Genomic DNA, 18,541 nt, shown 5'->3' with positions numbered 1-18,541 from the left:
TTTGGAAGAACGGAAAATTGACAAATATTTCATTTATTTTAATTAATAATATCGTATAATAGAACCACCAAGATATTTTAAAGTGTCGGGATGAATTTCAGCCTTTGACATTCATCCTCTTTTAATTCTGGATTTTTCTTTTTACTTTTATTAAAATAAATAGACAATATCACCGCTCTTATAAAACCGAGTATGTGATATGAATAAAATAAATTTATAATAATAAAAAATTAAATATATCACATGATGTGTATATATGAGTATTTTATATTTTAATATTAGATAATTTAAATAATTATTATATATTTAATTATTTATAAATTAATAATATATATTTATCATCTATCCATTTAGTGTATAAATTAATATATATGTCTAGATTAATTTTTTTTATAAAATTGAAATTATATTTTGAAACATAACATTTTCTTATGTTCTTTTCTTAGAACTATATATATATAATATTATGTAAGAAAGCAAGTATTCTTCTAATTTCTTACAAAAATAGTTATGCAAAATTGGTGTGAAAATCCTCAACCTTCCGAAAAATATTAGAGGGCAAAGGACTACATAAATAGAGTGTGTTCCTGGTGTTATTGTCTTAAAGAGATTGGCATTAGAAAACGCGTGGAGAAAACGAAGGATGTAGCACTTAGCACGCAAACCGGAGCGAAATCAAAGCTCACACCTCTACTTATTATAATATCACCCTACTGTGCCGTCTCATGCTGCCCCTCTCTGAGCTTTGGTTCCCCCCCACACACACAGACATCCTTTCTAATTTCCCTTCTCTTTTTTTCCTACAATTTTCTTTTTCTCTCTAAATCTTAAACTCTTATAATCAAGAACCGGAGAAGGTCAAGAAAGACAAGGGATTTGTTTTCTTTCTTTTCTCTCTCCTCTCTTTGTTTTTACTTTTTATATTTTACTTATTTATTTCTCTCACGTTGGGAGAGGAGAGAACTCACCAAAGAAATTTAAGAAAAGGCAACCACCATAATCGAATAAGTACACAAACCCAATTAAAGATTTTGCTTAAAGACAATATACCCATTACGTAATCAAGAATACACTCACTCTCTCATTCTTTGGCTCTATTTAAAACCCTCCACACACACACATAATACACATAACACACAAAGACTTTCAGGGTAGGAATTAATATACATAGCAGTGGAGGATATTCAGAATGATTAGCAACAACGGCGGCAACACTAACGGAGGAGCGCCATTGGAGACCGGTCCAAAAGCGGCTAACCTTCAAGGCCTGAAGAAAGGGCCTTGGACAGCAGCGGAAGATGCAATCTTGATAGATTACGTGAAGAAACATGGAGAGGGGAACTGGAATTCTGTGCAAAAGAATTCTGGCTTGATGAGGTGTGGTAAAAGCTGTAGGCTTAGATGGGCAAACCATTTGAGGCCTAATCTAAAGAAAGGTTCTTTTACTCCTGAAGAAGAGAGGATCATCATCGAGCTTCACGCCAAGCTTGGTAACAAATGGGCTCGCATGGCCTCTCAGGTCTATACATTGATATATGACATTCATTTCCTTATGTGTTTACAGCTTATACATCCTTCTGTACGTTCTTTCCACCATTTCCAAGGCCCCTCTGCAGGATAATTCTTTTGTTTCTTTTATTTTATTCTTTCCCTTTTTGGTGGTTACCATCTATATGATATGCTCTCTGCAATGTCCTTTTTCTCCCTCCTCGTGTCTCAGGTGTACATGGTCCACTTTTCTACTTCTGATTCTATATATCCTTTCTTAATTCTCATTTTTTTGTAATTTTTTCCTTTGTCATTTGGCCATCTCACTTTATTCATATGATAATGGGTGCTGTTTATTTGTTTATTATGTCCATTTTTTTTTCTTATATCTTTATTTTGGTGTAGTTTTGATTTTGACTATCCATAATATTCTCCCTGGTCTTTCTGTCTTTTTGCCCCACCTACCCTTTTCTATTTATCTGTTTCTTTTCTTCTCTAATTCCTTTCTTGATTCTCTCTTACTGCAGTTACCAGGTAGAACAGATAATGAAATCAAGAATTTCTGGAACACCAGAATGAAGAGACGCCAGAGAGCTGGCTTGCCTATATACCCCCAAGAATTTCAAGAAGAAGCTAATGCATTGAATATACATCACCAACAAGACCAGCAAAAACACCTTAACTCTTCCTGTTCCTCATTCTCTTCCTTTCTCTCTTCGTCTCGAAAGGCTGCCTACAATCCCTCGCTTTCACTCCTTGATCCCATTAATTTCTCACCCGCGTTAGATGCTTTACAAAATCATCTTTCTACATCATTCTACACAAATCCCACGCTCCAATTTAAGTCATTTGGCGATAATAATGCTAACAATAGCAGCTTAGCTTTGCCTCTCTCTCCCGTTTCTCATCGCGCACGATCGCCTTCCAGTATATCTCCGTTTAACGAAAACTTTGCAGGCCAAACAATCACAAGAACGCCACTTCCGTTTAGTTACAACACTGCAAATTTTGAAAATATGAGTTTTACTTCATTGATAATGGGAGCTCAAGTTGAACCCATTGGCCTTGTTCCAGGTTTCAAGTCTGAACTCCCGTCGGACCAAACCCCACCGTGTCCGAATACTCCTTTCTCACCAAATACTAGCGGTGGTGTTGGAGAGAAATCAAGCAAAAACACTGACAATGAGAATGACAATGATGACAATGAAACGGTCCTGACAGAGATGCATGGTAATAGGAACAGTGGCTTATTGGATGCTTTGATACTGGAATCTCATAATCTGTCTAGTAAAGAAAATTTGAACGATAGGAACTCATTGGTGGCATCTGATAAAGGGAAACGAGTGGTCGGTGAGCCTACCGAGGAGGGCGAGAACGAAGAGGAGATGGAAGCTGCCAAACGTATTAAATTGCCGTCAACAAACGTGGATGAGCCCTCCGGCGAAAACCACTACTCTGATGATATGAGTTCTTCTCAATCGTCAATTGGTAAGCTAAACTTTTATCTTCTACATCTCATTTTTGGTGGTTTTATAACAAATTATTCTGTCAAGTTGCTCAATTTCGCTAGCATATGCTGTACAGCAAGTGCAATTCAATCGGAATAATATCTTGGAATGCATATACAGGGGTGAAACCAACTGAGGATCCCATGGAGGAAATGAATTCGATGGATGATGATGACTTATTGAGTTTGCTTGACAACTTCCCATCATCGACGCCACTACCAGAGTGGTACCGGAGAAGGAACATCTCAAACGGATTGTCGTCTAGCCCGATAGGTGATGATGGCAGAGGACATGAAGTTGATGAGCAAGATGCTGCTTCGCAAGAAGCTCAAGGCACAACCACAGGAGGCACCGCAAACGTTGAATGGGCATTCGGATCCTCATACTGGAATAACATGCCAAGCATTTGCTGAAAGCTTGCTTACAATACATAACAGCTGCATATCCCTTTTGTAAAGAAACCTGACAAAAGTTCAATCTGAAAGGAAAGGGTACAAGTAAAGATAATGGAGGTAGCTAGCTAGAAGAAAAGATCGATAATGTGGTTTAAATTCATCGTTTAGCTAGAGAATTAATTAGGTTTTCTTAGGCTTTTTTTCTTTTTAAAATGTCGGTAGACTTATTGTTATAATTAGTGTTTGATTACCGTTGTTTGTACTAATGTAGACCTATAGAAAAACGCAAAAGGAACTCCTTCAGTCAGTGTGCATCCTTGTATATATGGTGGATGTAGAATATAGGTTTTGCAGTAGCAACATTTAGCATTAATCCAGTAATTTTTTCTTTTTCTTTCATTCCTGGTTATATAGTCTTCTCCTGATCTATTTTCTTTTAGCTTTGTACTTATTTCTTTCACAGGTTAATTATATTAACATAACTGAAATTTGCATTTCAATTCAGCTTAATTATTAAATTTTAATTTATTTCAGGTTCAATATTCAATTTTAATATTTGTTCTGATTTAGTCATCTTTATTAATAATTGGAAAAATAAACATGTAAATTATGTGGTGAGTTCACAATAGGTCTATGTCAAAAGTATTTCTAAAGTGAAGAGATGATAATAACTTTTGTGTCTGTGCAACTCATATTTATTTTATGCAGTTGGTGCAATTAAATCTTATTGTATAACAGTATTCAATATTTACTAGAATTGAGATTTTCATTTACTAGATTTAAAATATTGTTTGACCGATTCAGTTCAGATTAATTAATAAATAATATAAAAAAATGTACGAAAATTAACCCATATTATTCTATTATAAATGAGTATAACTTTATAATTACCTAATTAATAAATTTAATATGGTGTATGAAAATTAACCCATATTATTTTTAGTATAAAAAAGTTAAGACAGGTTATACCTTTGAATTCTGAAGTTGACAATTAAATTTACTAGATGTACTTTCGTAATGTTTTGGATAAATTCTGTGGTAACTAAGTCTAAATTTAACAAAGTAAATCCTAGTTCATAAGTTATCGCTTTTGAACAAAATTGATGGTTGATCTCTTCAGAACTAATTTTATTCACATATATGTTGCTTAATCCTCCTTTTCAAACCACTTAAGAAGGGACGTACAATTAGAGTAAAACAACAATTTATCTATAGACGATGATGAATTCAAAACAGAGTAATTAAAAATTTCAAAGAAGCCATAGAAGGCAGACTTGCTTGTACCAATTTGAGGACAAAAGGCATGAGAAACCTCATGCCACTTTTGCACTAAAATCTGGCTAAATATAGCAACACAAACTTGATAAAAATGGAGAGGAAGCTAGCTGGTTAACTTATCTGTAGCCACTAAATAAGAATGAGGAATAATATGCTAACTTGAGTTGGCATTAATTCTTGCCTTTGAAACGTTTACATTAATTTTTAGTGAGTGAAAACAATATATATATATTTAGAAAAAAAATAAAGGAATTCATGCATACCATCTTTTCCCCAATCATCGCCCACTTCTCTCTTAAATACTTCCAATATAAAATTTGATTCATGTGAGAGGAAACATAGGAGCTGCTTGGAAGAGGGGTGCCCACAAAAACGTGTTTGGTGTTATATCTCCCTTTGTTTTTGCATATTTTGAGGAACCCTTTTTTTATATTATTATTATTATTATTATTATTATTATTATTATTATTATTATTATACCAAAAATCCAACTTTCTTTTTAGATGCATATTATACACCATTCCCTACGGATCACATGCCATATTTTAAACACCTTTGCTTTTGCCTGAAATATATTTATATATGTATACATTTCTATATACATATATAAAAATGTTTGATGTTATGGGTTATTATATAAATAGTGTTGTACTGGTTAATTAAACAATCATAAAATAAAAATAAATCGGACTGAAATTACATGAATATACATAAAATGAGTTATTATATCTAGACAAAAGGTACAAATAACTCCTTAGATTTTGGGTTGAATTTCAATTAAGGTCTTAAATTTTAAATTGAAACAATCAAGCCCTTAAATTAAATAATATGGAACAATTAAGCTTTTTTATGAAACTCTGTTACTACTGTTAACTATTTTACTAAAAGGTACATATAACCCTCTAAATTTTAGCTAAATTTAAATTAAGCTTTTAACTTTAAATTAGAACAATTAAGCCCTTAAACTAAATAATATAGAACAATTAAATCTCTTTATGCAACTCTGTTACTACTATCGTTAATTATTTTATTGATAATAGCCCATATAAAATGACAACCAATAACATAAATACACCTAGATTATAAATTCTATTTTTTTATATTTCTAAAAAATAAAATAAAATTAAAAATAATGTAAAAATTAAAATAATTATTTGAACAAAAAAAAAAAGAAGATAAAACCCAGGTGTGAAAAATGAAAAGGTTAAGATAAAATCTAGGTGTGAAAATGTAGGTTTTATCTTTTCTTTTATTGAAATAATTATTTTAATTTTTTATTTTGTATTATTTTTGAGAAATATAAAGAAATAGAATTTATAATTTAGTTGTCTTTATGCTATTGGTTGTCATTTTATGTGGATCGTTATCAACAAAAATAGTTAACAATAGCAATAATAGAGTTACATAGAAGAGCTTAATTGTTCAGTATTATTTAGTTTAAGGGTTTAATTGTTCTAACTTAAAGTTTAAAGACTTAATCGAGATTTGGTCAAATTTAAAAATAGTAATGGATTGTTTCACATTATTAAGTTTAAAGGATTAATTATTTCAATTTAAAATTTAAAAATTTAATTGAGATTCGGTGAAAAGCTTAAGAAATTATCCGTAATTTTTGCTTTATATCTATAACGGCAAATATGACTTCTACATAACTTAACTCCAATTCACATGATGGGGCCATAAATTATTGTATATTTACAAAAATTGATAATACTAACTACATATGGGACAATCTTGTTTAATTAGAGAGTAACGTGCACCTTACTTTTTATTGTTGACTAGGGTTCTATTTTGATGCTAGACCATTGATATTTTTATTTATTTTTTTAACAAAATAGTGCTATTTATTCTTTTCCATTGAGGTTAACATATAAATTTAGTATTATAAGTGAGAAAGTATGCCATGTCCGTAATACCACAAATTAATATAACAAAATAAACCAAGAAAAAATTTAAAAAAATGTAAAAAAAAAAAAAGTTGAAAACCTAATTTCTATTTATTAATTTAATTACTTTCATCTCGATCAGCAATGCCCCAACTTAATCCTAAACAAAATGAGTTATGTCAAAACTAATTTCGCAGGGATTGCGAGATTATATATTGACCTTACCTAAGGGTATGGCCAGGCAGAATGGTCAGAGTCAATATTCTGCTTTGTCATTTTCCTTAGACAGTCTGAGCATTGTTAACGGAAAGGTGGTGAATAAATTCATTTGAAACCGCAGAGCCAAGCTCAACCAGGGCTTTTAAGTTGGTTGGCTATGACAGACAATCAGTTATTAATGTGACCTAACATTTACATATCATTGAGCTTGCTTAAGATCTATTTTCTTGGGTAAGTCCATTGTCTCTAGGCAGTTGCAGCTCAATAATATGATTTTTCTTATTTAGATTAATGTTTCATTGATATATATATTTATTTATTATATAAAAAGATTTGAACATCAAGATGAGGGGGAAGAACAGAGCCTGCTTCTCTTCTGTGATCCACTGTTGTGTCACAGGTGACTTAACATGGCAGCCCATAAACTAAGCTTGCTCCGCTCAACATGAATGCGCTTAATTTTTGCAATGATTTTATTTGCTTTTATGCTAAAAAATGAATAACTTTAAACTTTTCTTCATTTTCTCACTCTTTCTATTGGATCTTTATGAATTTTTAATTTTATTTGATTTTATTGGAAGATTTCATTTTAAAATATAGCACTTTTATTCTGGACCACAAATAAAACAATTAGTTTAGTCTATGATAATATGGTACATTAAGTCTATTTAAAAATTTATTCTTAAACTAGTAATTTATCTATACAAATTGTACGACCGTTATTATTATTTCAATCATGAAATTAAGTTTATAGATACAAATTAATAATTTTTTTAATATTTATTATTAATTTGTAATATTTTAATAAATAATAGCAAACTAACTATTTTTAAATATTCTTAATTCTTTTTATAATCTTATTGGTACAGCAATATAAAAATTATTTTTAAAATATTTATTTATTAATTTTAATGTTATATAAATTAATACTATTAATATAATTGATATTGCATTTTTAGAATTAAAAATTATTATATAATTATAAATTAATTTATTAGTGAATATAATATTTAAAAATATCATTATCTAATTAAAAAACTAATTTATTAGTTAATATAATATTAAAATATAATTAATATATTTTTTTAGAATATTATTATCTAATTAGAATTAGAAAAATAATTTATTATTAATATATTATTTCTTAGTATTAGAATGAGTGTTTAAGAACATAACTTATTAATAAATAAATTAATAAAAAAAATAAGATTACACGTAAACTTGAATTCCATGTGTCAAAAGTAAGTATACATGTCAAGAAAATTATTCAATGTGTCAAAAATTAAGCGCACATATCAAAAAAAAAATTAAGTCTTAAAAATTAATTTATATATAGACAAGATAACATTTGAAGTATACATATGTAAAATTACTTCTCGTTTCAATTATTTTTGCTACTTGAAGTCTTCTTATCCAATTTGCAATAGGATAAATCGTATCTTGAACTCCCAATTTTATCAAAATTATTTTTGGTTATCAAATATGTATCTCCTTGTCTGTTCGGATATGGAACTAAACTCGGACTAGAACTGATTCTCTAGTCTTGTACTCATATTTAGACTTGAACTTAATCAACTCCACCTTACTCGGCTATATAAGCTCGGTGCCTTATATAGCCGATTGGAAACTGACAAAATATTCTTATCACCTAATTTTATGTGAGGCAATTTTAAAAAATGTTTTTCCTAAGAAGAAGAAAATATGTGAGAGTTTTTGAGAGTGACAAAATAGTAATGTTCTTATTTAGGGTATTTTGGAGAGCATCTTGAATGACAGTATTTTGGTAAAAGATCTTACTTTTTTAGTATTTTTGTTACCTTTAGATTAATCTAGAAGTTTTATTTCTGTAGTTTGGTCAATAGAAGTAGCTCATAATTAAGGGTGAACCATGTTAAAGTTCTTGTATTATTTTTTGTGATTATTTTTATTCCATATTTAATCTTTACATATCACACCTGCCTTGGCCCAATAAGTGGTAACAAAGCTTTTAGTTGTTAGTTCCATAAAATTCTTAATATACTTTGTGTCTGCGGCATTAAGTGATCTTTCACATTAAGAATAATTTTTACTGGAATTATTATCAGTTGAAAGCGACTTAGGACAGAGGCAAAGAAGAATATGATGATCAGCTTAAATGGCACAAACTACCACTGTAGCGGTCCGGCCTAACTATCCAATATGCTTATTTCCAATTTTCCCCTTCCCGATCTTTGGAGTCTAGCAATTCGAAGCTATAACTGCTACTGTTTCATTCCTAAATCGACTCTTAAACATCCTGCATAATACTGGTAGGAAAAAATAAGATGAGTAAGCCTCATTAAGAGAAAAAAATAAATAACAAAAGAAAACATACAAGAATTCAAATAAATTCATACAAAACTATACTATTTTGATACTTTTCTACTTGAAAAAATATTACTATTATTTTAAATATTTAATAAAAAATATTCTAGCTGGACAAATAAAATTTTATAAAATTAATTAAATAAAAAATTATTTTAGTATGTATCTAAACTAAAATCTTTTTCTACTCTAAAATCAATTTTACTGTATAATCTTGAATTGATCCGAAAAAATTATCGATAACAATTTAGATTTGATACAATAAAAAAAATAGTAACAATTAAAAGAAATAATTTATTAGAAACTAATATATACTCATTGATCCTTGATAATTTTGAGCGCTCAGACATATCACCTATATGATCCAAAGTGCAAATCCTAATCATACACGTGCAGACAATAAGATCCCAAAAGGCACCACCTAGCATACATCCCAAAGGCAATGTGTATACCAAGCGTTGTCCTAAAGATAGTATAATATGTTTATGTCTGACATCTAAGGTGTGATCTCATAGGTCACATAAATGAGTATATACTCATTTATTCAGCTATGTGAAATCATAATCACATATACAGTAAAACCAAAATTACCATTCTCTGTTTTCAATTTTTACCAAGTTTCTAAATTACATTTAAAACATATGCTTTAGTAATAAATTATTGAAAAATACGATATTATATGTTTATCCCTCACTTGTTATGTAGGACCTAACTGATTGTACTTTCACTTAATTTTTTGCTAATTTCCTATGAACTGCTGTCCGAATGAACGTCCTAAAATTCACACATAAAACATATTTTAAAAATAAATCTTAATTCTATTTCTAATAATCCTTAACTAATGTCTATTATTGAATATCTAAATTCTAATTCTAACTTTTTAAATTTTGATCTTGTTTTAGCATAATTTCATTTATTCCCTTCTATTTTAATTAATTAATTCTATCGAAAATTTGGCAGTACCTTCCTTAAAACGAACTAATTTTTTCTGTAAAAATAGATCCACAGTCTACAAAAATATTCACAATACATCCTATAATAATTTTCATCTGAGACCTCAAAAATAAATTTATTATATTAAATCTCCATTTGATCAAGGCAATTTATCATTCACAACTGACCAAAAGTTATTTATACCTTGACTAGATATTTTTCCAGCACCTGAAATTCATTACAATTATTTCCCTCTATACCAATCAATAACTATATTAACATTAATTATTACTCCTATTTATTTATTATCCCACATTAATATTGATTTACTAACTACTATGTACTTAATAATAATATTTGACCTCCTTAATATTTTGACATTACCCGAACTAATTATCCCATGCCAACAATTTTATTTATCTTATAGCTAATATCAACTCTATTTATTTTCTCTAATCACTTAAACATAGATTTTACTAGATTTATTTATTCTAATAAAGTATAATATTCTTCTATTATTATATCAATTATTTACTAAATATATTATTAAATTTAATTATAGACTAATAACTTAATTAAAATCTCATTTAGATATAATTAATTAATTACTGCAATTTCTAGCTAAAATTCTATGCTCTATTAAATCATATGTTCCAATTAATTATCTTCACAATAATAATATTATAAGCAGTTAATGAAAGAGCCTCCCTAAGTTTTTTTAAAAAAGTTACGGGTTTCAAACTTCACTAATTTTAATAATACATGCTTTAATTTCTCACACACACACACTATATATATATATATATATATATATATATATATATATATAAAATTAACTCATTTTTCTTCAATTAATACTTGACAATTTCTAAAATCATTAAGTTTAAAAAATTATCTAAATGCGTGCTAAATTAATCAACTCGCCTCTAGCCGTTAGAGTCCGATCGACAATCTGATCGCATCTATGGACCGTAGACGCCAAAATAATGCTAAAGAATGAATTCAGCTTATGTTTTTCCGATCCGGCTCCTAATCATAGCAAAATCTCACTGACAATTTCAATCATCAATTTTCCGATAGTCTGATAGTGGCAAAATTGATGTCATCGGAAAGCTTGCGACACGTATGTTCTAATATAGTCTCTGATCATCTAAAGCTCTACAACATTGGTCAGAAAATTCTAGAAACCCAAAATAGCCCCACTTTCTCTCTCTTCAATTTCTCCCTCCACAATTCATGAAAATCATCAAACTTGGTGGCTCAGAAGATAAGGAACCATTGACACAAAAATTGCTGCAATTGGAGGTCGAGATCACCATCAGCTAAGGCCAAAAGTTTCGGCCTTTATTCTTTTGCTCAGTGTCAACATTACTGCCACCATTTTTGCCAACTAATGCCGCCACTTTGCTTGCCATCCTACTCTCCATGTCTGTACAGTTTCAGCTTCTAACTCTCCTTAAAACTCCATTTGCCATGAAAGAAGAATGAAGCTTTTAGCTTCTTCTTCCTCTTCTTCGTTTCTTTCTTTCTCTTTCTTTCTTTTCCTTTTTTTTTTTTTGTCCTATATCCATTTTTGATCCCTCATTTTATCTTTTTTAATATATTTAGTCTTGATTTATGTCTGTTTACTCCTTAACTTTTGGAGTAAATTAAAATTATTTTAAATATAAAACACTTATTTAACTTTACTTTTAATTTTAATATTACCATAATACTCCTACTGGGCATAACTATTTACAAAAATACCATCAACTGTATTTTCCAGTTAAATCCCATATTAAATCAACTATTGATTTAGCCTCTTTCTCAAATAATAAATATCAAATAAATCCTATTACTTAATAATTTAATTAATCAATTTATTTACTATTCTCACTTATGTCAAATACCATTTGCTAATTAAAATTTACCAAATAAATTCTTTTATAAAATTATTTTATAGCTTTCAAATATAATATTTTTTCATATATTCGTATTGAGAGAAAACTTAAGTGACATTTTAAAAAAAGTAATTTACCTTTATATAATTCACTTAATTATACTTAAAAATTAAACTAATTAGATGTAATTTAATAGATCCTTTTATTTTTATCCAACATTAAAATCCTATATTAGATCATCCTAATTAAAAATAAAAACTTATTACTCAGATCATATCTATTAAATTTATAAGATTTATAGTTTTATTATCATTTTTATTACAATTATTATTATCATTATCATCATCATTATTACTATAATTATATTATTATATTATTACTATTGTACAGGTGTGTGTGTGCAGACACAGAGAAGGACTCATCCAAATCCCAGTGACTCAAATAAATCCAAGCAAAAGCACAAAATGCAGCAGCAATATACAACAACATGAGAGTGTTTCCATGTAAGGCAGACCCCTAGCCATGCCCTGTCTCTTGCAAAAGGTAGTAATAAACTGTGCTTTCGAGGTGACAAATGGGTCCCTCTTCTAGCATTCATTCTCTTTTTTTATAAAATTTTTAGGGGTCATGGTCATGGGTTTTGTCACCTACCAATTATTTGACAAAATTAGACTATCCTCAGCCTGCGAAACAACCCCCCTGTTCCTCCTTATCTTTGGTGTCCTTATTAGTTGTCCTCATAACCCTCACTATTTGATTCCCGCACTACAGTTGCCATATATGATATAGGCCAATGGTGTGTATTTTATAGGACCCCAATTTGGGGTTTTATGTGCACAGCACCTTTGTTAATTGAACTCGGAATAATTTTAACTTTTAATTGCATATAGATAGTTGCTATTAGATAAATAGTATTTGATGCACGATCACGAATGATAGCCTACGCGATCTACGAGCTCGCTGAGACAATAGATCGTTCAGTCAGAATAACCAACATATGTGCAAAAAAGTATTTTTATGTCACTTTTTTTTACTTTTTAAAAAATATATAACCATCTCTTAACTATTTAACTGTAAAGTGTTATAATAAAAAAAAAATTTAAAATTATTTTTATAAATATTTTAGATATTTTAGAGATAAAATACGAAATTACAATCTTTTAACACGCGCTTCATAGTGATTCTCCAAATATATAGCTTCAAGCAGAGTCCACCTATTACAAGATGTATCAAATTCTCTCGGCTTACATCAATACTCATTTTAACACATGTATACTGTCCATCAAAGAATGTTTTAGTTGATATTTTCAGTTGTGATAATTAAAAGATTTTTTAAGTGTCTTATCACTGTTAAGTTTATAATGAATATAAAGAGACGTTTGCCCCAATTATGCAGCGTTGTCAAGCTCAACATTTACAAATATATAATCATTTCTTGACTGCATTATACGTATAGATGACAGAGAAATGGAATTGCCAAATTGCTTGTGTCCTTTTTTTCTGAGGATTAGTTGTCCTTTTGTTTTGGGGAAGGAAGGGTGAGATCGAGCAAAACGTCAAACGACACCCACCTTCCTGGAACTTAACGTGGCCAGTTGGTGGTGGCATGGTGGAGCCATAGCGTGTACAATAGTAATAATATAATATAAAATAAAAGGTAAAATAAAATCTCTCCTATTTGGGACGAAGATGCATTTCTACTCTTTATTACAACTAAACCCGATGAAAAGATAGATGAGGAATATGAATTTGTGCACGAGCAAGTGTGCGATTTTATCCACCAAATTGACAAAGATAATGTGTACAACCATATCTGCAATTAGTTGTAGGAAATCTTCTTCTGTCTGGGTAGCAGCAAGCTTTGGAAGGAGAAATGACTTCTGTGCCAAGAACGTTGTTTGTTCTTTAGGGGGAGGCAAGAAGCTATTTTTGGTAAGGAAGTTTTGAACGGCTTTAAGGGACAGTTTGTCCTGGTGGTTGAATTTGTCCCACCATTTTACTTTGAATCTTCGGATAAGTGTAATTTCACCATTTGGTAATAGATTGAAGTGAAAGTACCATACACATACCCAGGGCAAAAAGAAGTTTGAACAGAATAGAAGAAGCGGGGGAAAACGCCTTTCTATTGAGTTGGGTTTGTAATTTGCTTTGAAGAGGTTGAACAGGGGTAAGACCTCTGGAATGATAGTCTCAGGGACATTACCGTAGTAATTCCACCACTGTTTGAACCAGTAGGGAATTTTGGAGGTTTGGATAAGACTGGTGTCGAAGTAGAAGAGCCAGGAGTGGCTTCTTCCTTCATTTTGAATGAGAAAGGTATTGAACCAGGCTTGCTGGTAATCCCAGTAGGTAAAGGAGGTGTTTAGATTTGAAGGGTAGGTTCTTTTGATAGAAGTTGGAAAGGAACGAGGGGAGTGTAAATCCATACCCCAATCAAACGGGTGAAGGATTCTTTGGATTGTGCATGTTGAATATGCAGGGTCTTTGTGGGTTTTGTCTTTTTTTGAAATGTTTAAACTTTGCGGAACCAGTAACCTCAAGGATTGACTGGTAGTAAGACTGAGGCTTTGAAGTGTTCCAAGGTTTGAAAAACCAACTTGGAGGGAAAATCTTTGAAACCAGTTTAGAGGGGCTTTCTGTACAGAATCCTTCTTCAACTGTTAAAATATTTTGAAAAATGGGTTTTTCCAAATACTCATTTGTTTTAAAACGTTTTCATTGAGTCAAAACAATTTCCTTAGAATTTGGTTTTGAAAAACTGTTTGAACTTTGAGATAGATTTGGAGGGAAAATCTCTATCTCGGTATTTTGAAAAGGAATAGAAAGTATACATTTTCCCTTTGCAGAGGAGGAGGACGACTTTGGAGTCGCTTCTGTCTTTGAAATTATTTGCTTTGAAGATGGTTCGGATAGGGATTGAACCATCTGCCTTTTATATTCTTCAATCCTTTGAAGGAATTCAGGGTCTTGCTGAGCAAGCCATTCCTGAATTTGTTGGGCTTAATCAGCTTTGGAAGGATCCATTTGTTGTTGAACTGGATCTGGTTGATCAACTTCCTCCTGGATAATTTCAGTCCAGGTCCTGATAGGCTTTGAAGAAGAAGGGAGAATTTCCTTCACTGGGCTTTGAATTTGGGCCGGCTTTGAACTAGCCGTAGACTTTTCTTCTTTGGATTTTGATTTTCGTGGCATTTTTCACTCCTGTTTTTGCAAGAACTCTCTAGTCAGAAAGTCAGGAATAGAATTTGATTCTCCTCGAATAAATTCAATTTCAAAATCAAAAACAGACAAAATTGCTTGCCAACGGGCGAAAATTTGCTTTGAAGCAATATTTTGGACATCTTTTTGTAAAACTTTTTTTACAGACTTGCAATCAATCCTTAAAAGAAATTTTTGATTTAAAAGATCGCTTTGAAATTTAGAAATACATAGAACTATCGAAAGGATTTCCTTTTTGATAGTAGAATAATTATTTTGAGTATCGTTCCAGTGAGCAGAAGTAAACTCGACAATACACTCTTTGGAATTTGAAACTTGTTTTGGAATCCCACCATATCCTAACTCTGATGCATCCGTTTCTACAATCTTAAATGCAGAAGGATCAGCTAGATGCGGGCATGGAATTCTCAAAATTTGTTTTTTAATGCTTTGGACTATCTTTGTATGCTGATCGGTCCAAGGAGGGGGGTTTTTCCTTAGCCTATCATGCAAGGGCTTTGCAAGACAATTTAAATTAGGATAAAAATCCATAACATAATTTAAACTATCAAGAAATCTTTGAAGTTGAGTTTTTTCCAAGATTTTATCTGGAAACTTTGAAGTGAAAGCAAGAGATCTCTCAATTGGAGTAATTGTACCCCGAGAGATATAATGACCAAGAAATCTTATTTTCGTTTGAAAAAGAGATATCTTAGACTTTGAGACCACTAAACCATTCTTTTTAACAACATAGAAAAATGTTTCTAAGTATTTAAAATGATGTTCAATGGATTTTGAAAATATTAAAACATCATCAATGTAGACAATGCAGAACTTTGAAAATGGATTAAAAATGTCATTCATGATCTTTTGAAATTCTGAAGGAGTATTTTTCAATCCAAAAGGCATCACATTTCACTCATATTGACCGAATGGAACTGTAAATGCCGCTTTGTACCGATCCTTTGGATTAATCTGGATTTGCCAAAATCCCAATTTCATGTCAAACTTTGAAAAGATGAATGCAGAATGCAGTTTTTGAAGAAGATCTTTTTTGTTGGGAATAGGATACCTAATCCACTTTAGAGCTTTGTTCAAAGGTTTGTAGTTGATCACTAGCCTAGGAGTTCCTCTTTCTATCTTGCTATTCTTATTGACATAGAAAGCTGCACAAGACCAAAGTGATCTAGATTTTGAAATCAAACCTTTAGACTCAAGATCTCTAATTTCGATTCTACAATGGCTTTCTAAAGACTCATTCATCTGAATGGGTCTGGCTTTAGTGGGGATTTGCTTATCTGAAAAATCGTTTTCATATGGCTAATCTACCATATGTTGCTTTCGATTCCAAAAAGCATTTGGAAGATCAGAACAGAGTTCATTCTCAATTTTTATTTGAAAATCAGAAATTTTTCTTTGAATAAAATCATTTTGCAATTGATCTAGGATTATTTTCAAACCCACATCTTGTTGAAGATGAGAAAGATGGGTCTGTTTTCCTTTGATCAAAGCATTGATTTCAAAATTGTAAAAAGAATGGGCTTTGATGAGATTCAAATTTCTCTTTTTTGGTTTTTCTAAAAAAGGAAAAATAATCTTTGAATTTTTAGCTTTGAAAATGATTCCAGCAGTTGTTACTTTGAAGGGAGTTATCAAATTGATAAACGGAGTCCTTAAAATAACAGTTTGCTGAAGATCCTTTGTAAGAATAAAAACATTCTTTAAAGCAATATTGTTATTAAGAATTGCGGCTTCAGTTTTACCGGCAATCTTAATCTTTGAAGAATTGGCTGAAGTCAGCCTTTCTTTTGTTTCTTGATGAAACCTTTTAGGAACCAGTTCGCAGTTAATACAATTGAGATCTGCTCCTGTATCAAACAAGGCGATGGTTTCTATCTGGAAATCACTAGGGAAAATAAGCTTTATTTGAATCAAATATTTTCTTAAAGTAATTTCCTTTAAAACATTGATAAAGTTTTCAGGAACATTTTCAGAAACTTCAAGGTTTTAAAAATTATTTTCCTCATCAGAATCAGAATCACTATTCTGCTTGAGGGTCAGGCTTTGAAGCAAAACAGAATCATTTTGTTGTTTTTCTTTCAACTCTTTGAGTTCTGTTTTGATGGTTTTAATCTCCTTCTGGAGTTCCTGAGCGATGGGAAGAGGGTTTTCAACTTCTTCCCTTTGTCCAAAATCATAGTAAGATCATAAGTATTCTTACTAGAAGAAGGAACCAGAGATTCAGTTTTTAAAATCTCTTTTAAAACCTGTTTTTGAATAAGAGGATCACTAATATGCTTTACAGCTTCAAGAAGAGTTTCTTGTTGCCTAGTGAGCATATTAATGTTCTTTGAAGAGCTTTCTGAATCTGTCTCAGAACAATCAGTTGAGGTTTTGATTTCATCAATTTGAAATTCTTCCTCACTATTTGAGAACTCTGATTCAGAAGAATCAACTAGAAGAGCAGAAATTTTTGCTAAAACTTCTTCTTCTATTTGGAGCTCATGGAGTTTCTTTGAAAACTTACAATACTTTGAAGTATGGCCTTTCTTACCACATTTAAAGCATGTAATTTTTGAAAAATCTTTTTTTGAATCTTTCTTTGGAAATTTTGAAAGAAATTTGGAAGAAGATGGTTTTTTATAAAAAATTTCCTTACTTTTAGAAGGCTTTCTATATTTGAAAAATCGTTTCTTTTTGAAAGATTTTGAATAAGAATCAACTTTGCATTTCCCTTTGCAACTAGACACGGGCTCTATTGGGTTGTATTCAAACTGGTTACAGAAACTACCTAGTTCCTGCCTAGTCTTTTTCATCTCCCATTTGAGTTGTCTTTGAAGCTTAAGGTCATGACAAATCTTTAATCCTTCTTTCTGGGTTAGACTAACTAACTCACCATAAGTGTAGAAATCATAAGGGATTTGACCGTTATGGGCTTCTCTTATGGTATTCCTAACTCTTTCACCTAAAATCTTAGGTAAACCGGCTAAGAACTTTTCTTTCCAGAAAGGTTGGCTAGAATCTTCCCTAAGCATGACTCTAGTTAGGAAAGTGTCTTTGTAACTTTGGAAGTTACTAAGCTTCTTACAGGTAAGGTTGCTAAGGAGCTTGGCATTTTTGCCTTTGAGCAGAGAAGGGTCTCCTATGAAATGAAGGGAAATAGTGAGGATTAGAGTTGACACTGCATCCTCAATCGGATTTCCTATTTCATCTAGAATGGGAGTTCCTTCTACTGTGGTTTGGATAGCACCTAGGATTTGGAGTTGTTGTGCTTGAGTGAGATGATAATCCCACCATCCTTTAAGCTGGCCAGAAAATCCAGCTATCAAGAGCTCAGTAATGGCTCTATCGGAGGTACCACTTTGGGTTTTGTAGGCATTGGCTGCCATGGTCATCTGTTGCAAAAGACCAAG

General features: G+C 31.1%; 1 protein-coding gene and 1 long non-coding RNA gene across 2 annotated transcripts; both read left to right on the top strand.

Annotated features, from left to right (window-relative positions):
* Positions 1 to 663: 663 nt before the first annotated feature.
* On the top strand, positions 664 to 3,830 carry LOC8260680 (transcription factor MYB101). The gene is made up of 3 exons (XM_002529624.3): positions 664 to 1,519; positions 2,016 to 2,976; positions 3,117 to 3,830. Exons 1-3 carry the CDS (start codon positions 1,190 to 1,192, stop codon positions 3,407 to 3,409), a joined length of 1,584 nt encoding a protein of 527 aa, XP_002529670.1. The 5' UTR covers positions 664 to 1,189; the 3' UTR covers positions 3,410 to 3,830.
* Positions 3,831 to 11,088: 7,258 nt separating this feature from the next.
* LOC125370695 lies at positions 11,089 to 12,810 on the top strand. The gene is made up of 2 exons (XR_007216741.1): positions 11,089 to 11,477; positions 12,321 to 12,810. It is a non-coding gene; the product is annotated as an uncharacterized LOC125370695 (long non-coding RNA).
* Positions 12,811 to 18,541: the final 5,731 nt, after the last annotated feature.

Source organism: Ricinus communis, chromosome 7 (assembly GCF_019578655.1).
Source record: "Ricinus communis isolate WT05 ecotype wild-type chromosome 7, ASM1957865v1, whole genome shotgun sequence".
NCBI classification, from domain to species: Eukaryota; Viridiplantae; Streptophyta; class Magnoliopsida; order Malpighiales; family Euphorbiaceae; genus Ricinus; species Ricinus communis.
Note: the sequence above shows the minus strand (reverse complement) of the source record. Positions and strands in the feature narration are given on the sequence as shown.

Bases quoted from the DNA above. Each gene is read 5' to 3' on its own strand.
- LOC8260680 (XM_002529624.3), top strand. From the start codon at position 1,190: ATGATTAGCAACAACGGCGGCAACACTAACGGAGGAGCGCCATTGGAG. The intron at 1,520-2,015 runs GTCTATACATTG...CTCTTACTGCAG, and splicing joins GGGCTCGCATGGCCTCTCAG to TTACCAGGTAGAACAGATAA. The intron at 2,977-3,116 runs GTAAGCTAAACT...ATGCATATACAG, and splicing joins TTCTTCTCAATCGTCAATTG to GGGTGAAACCAACTGAGGAT.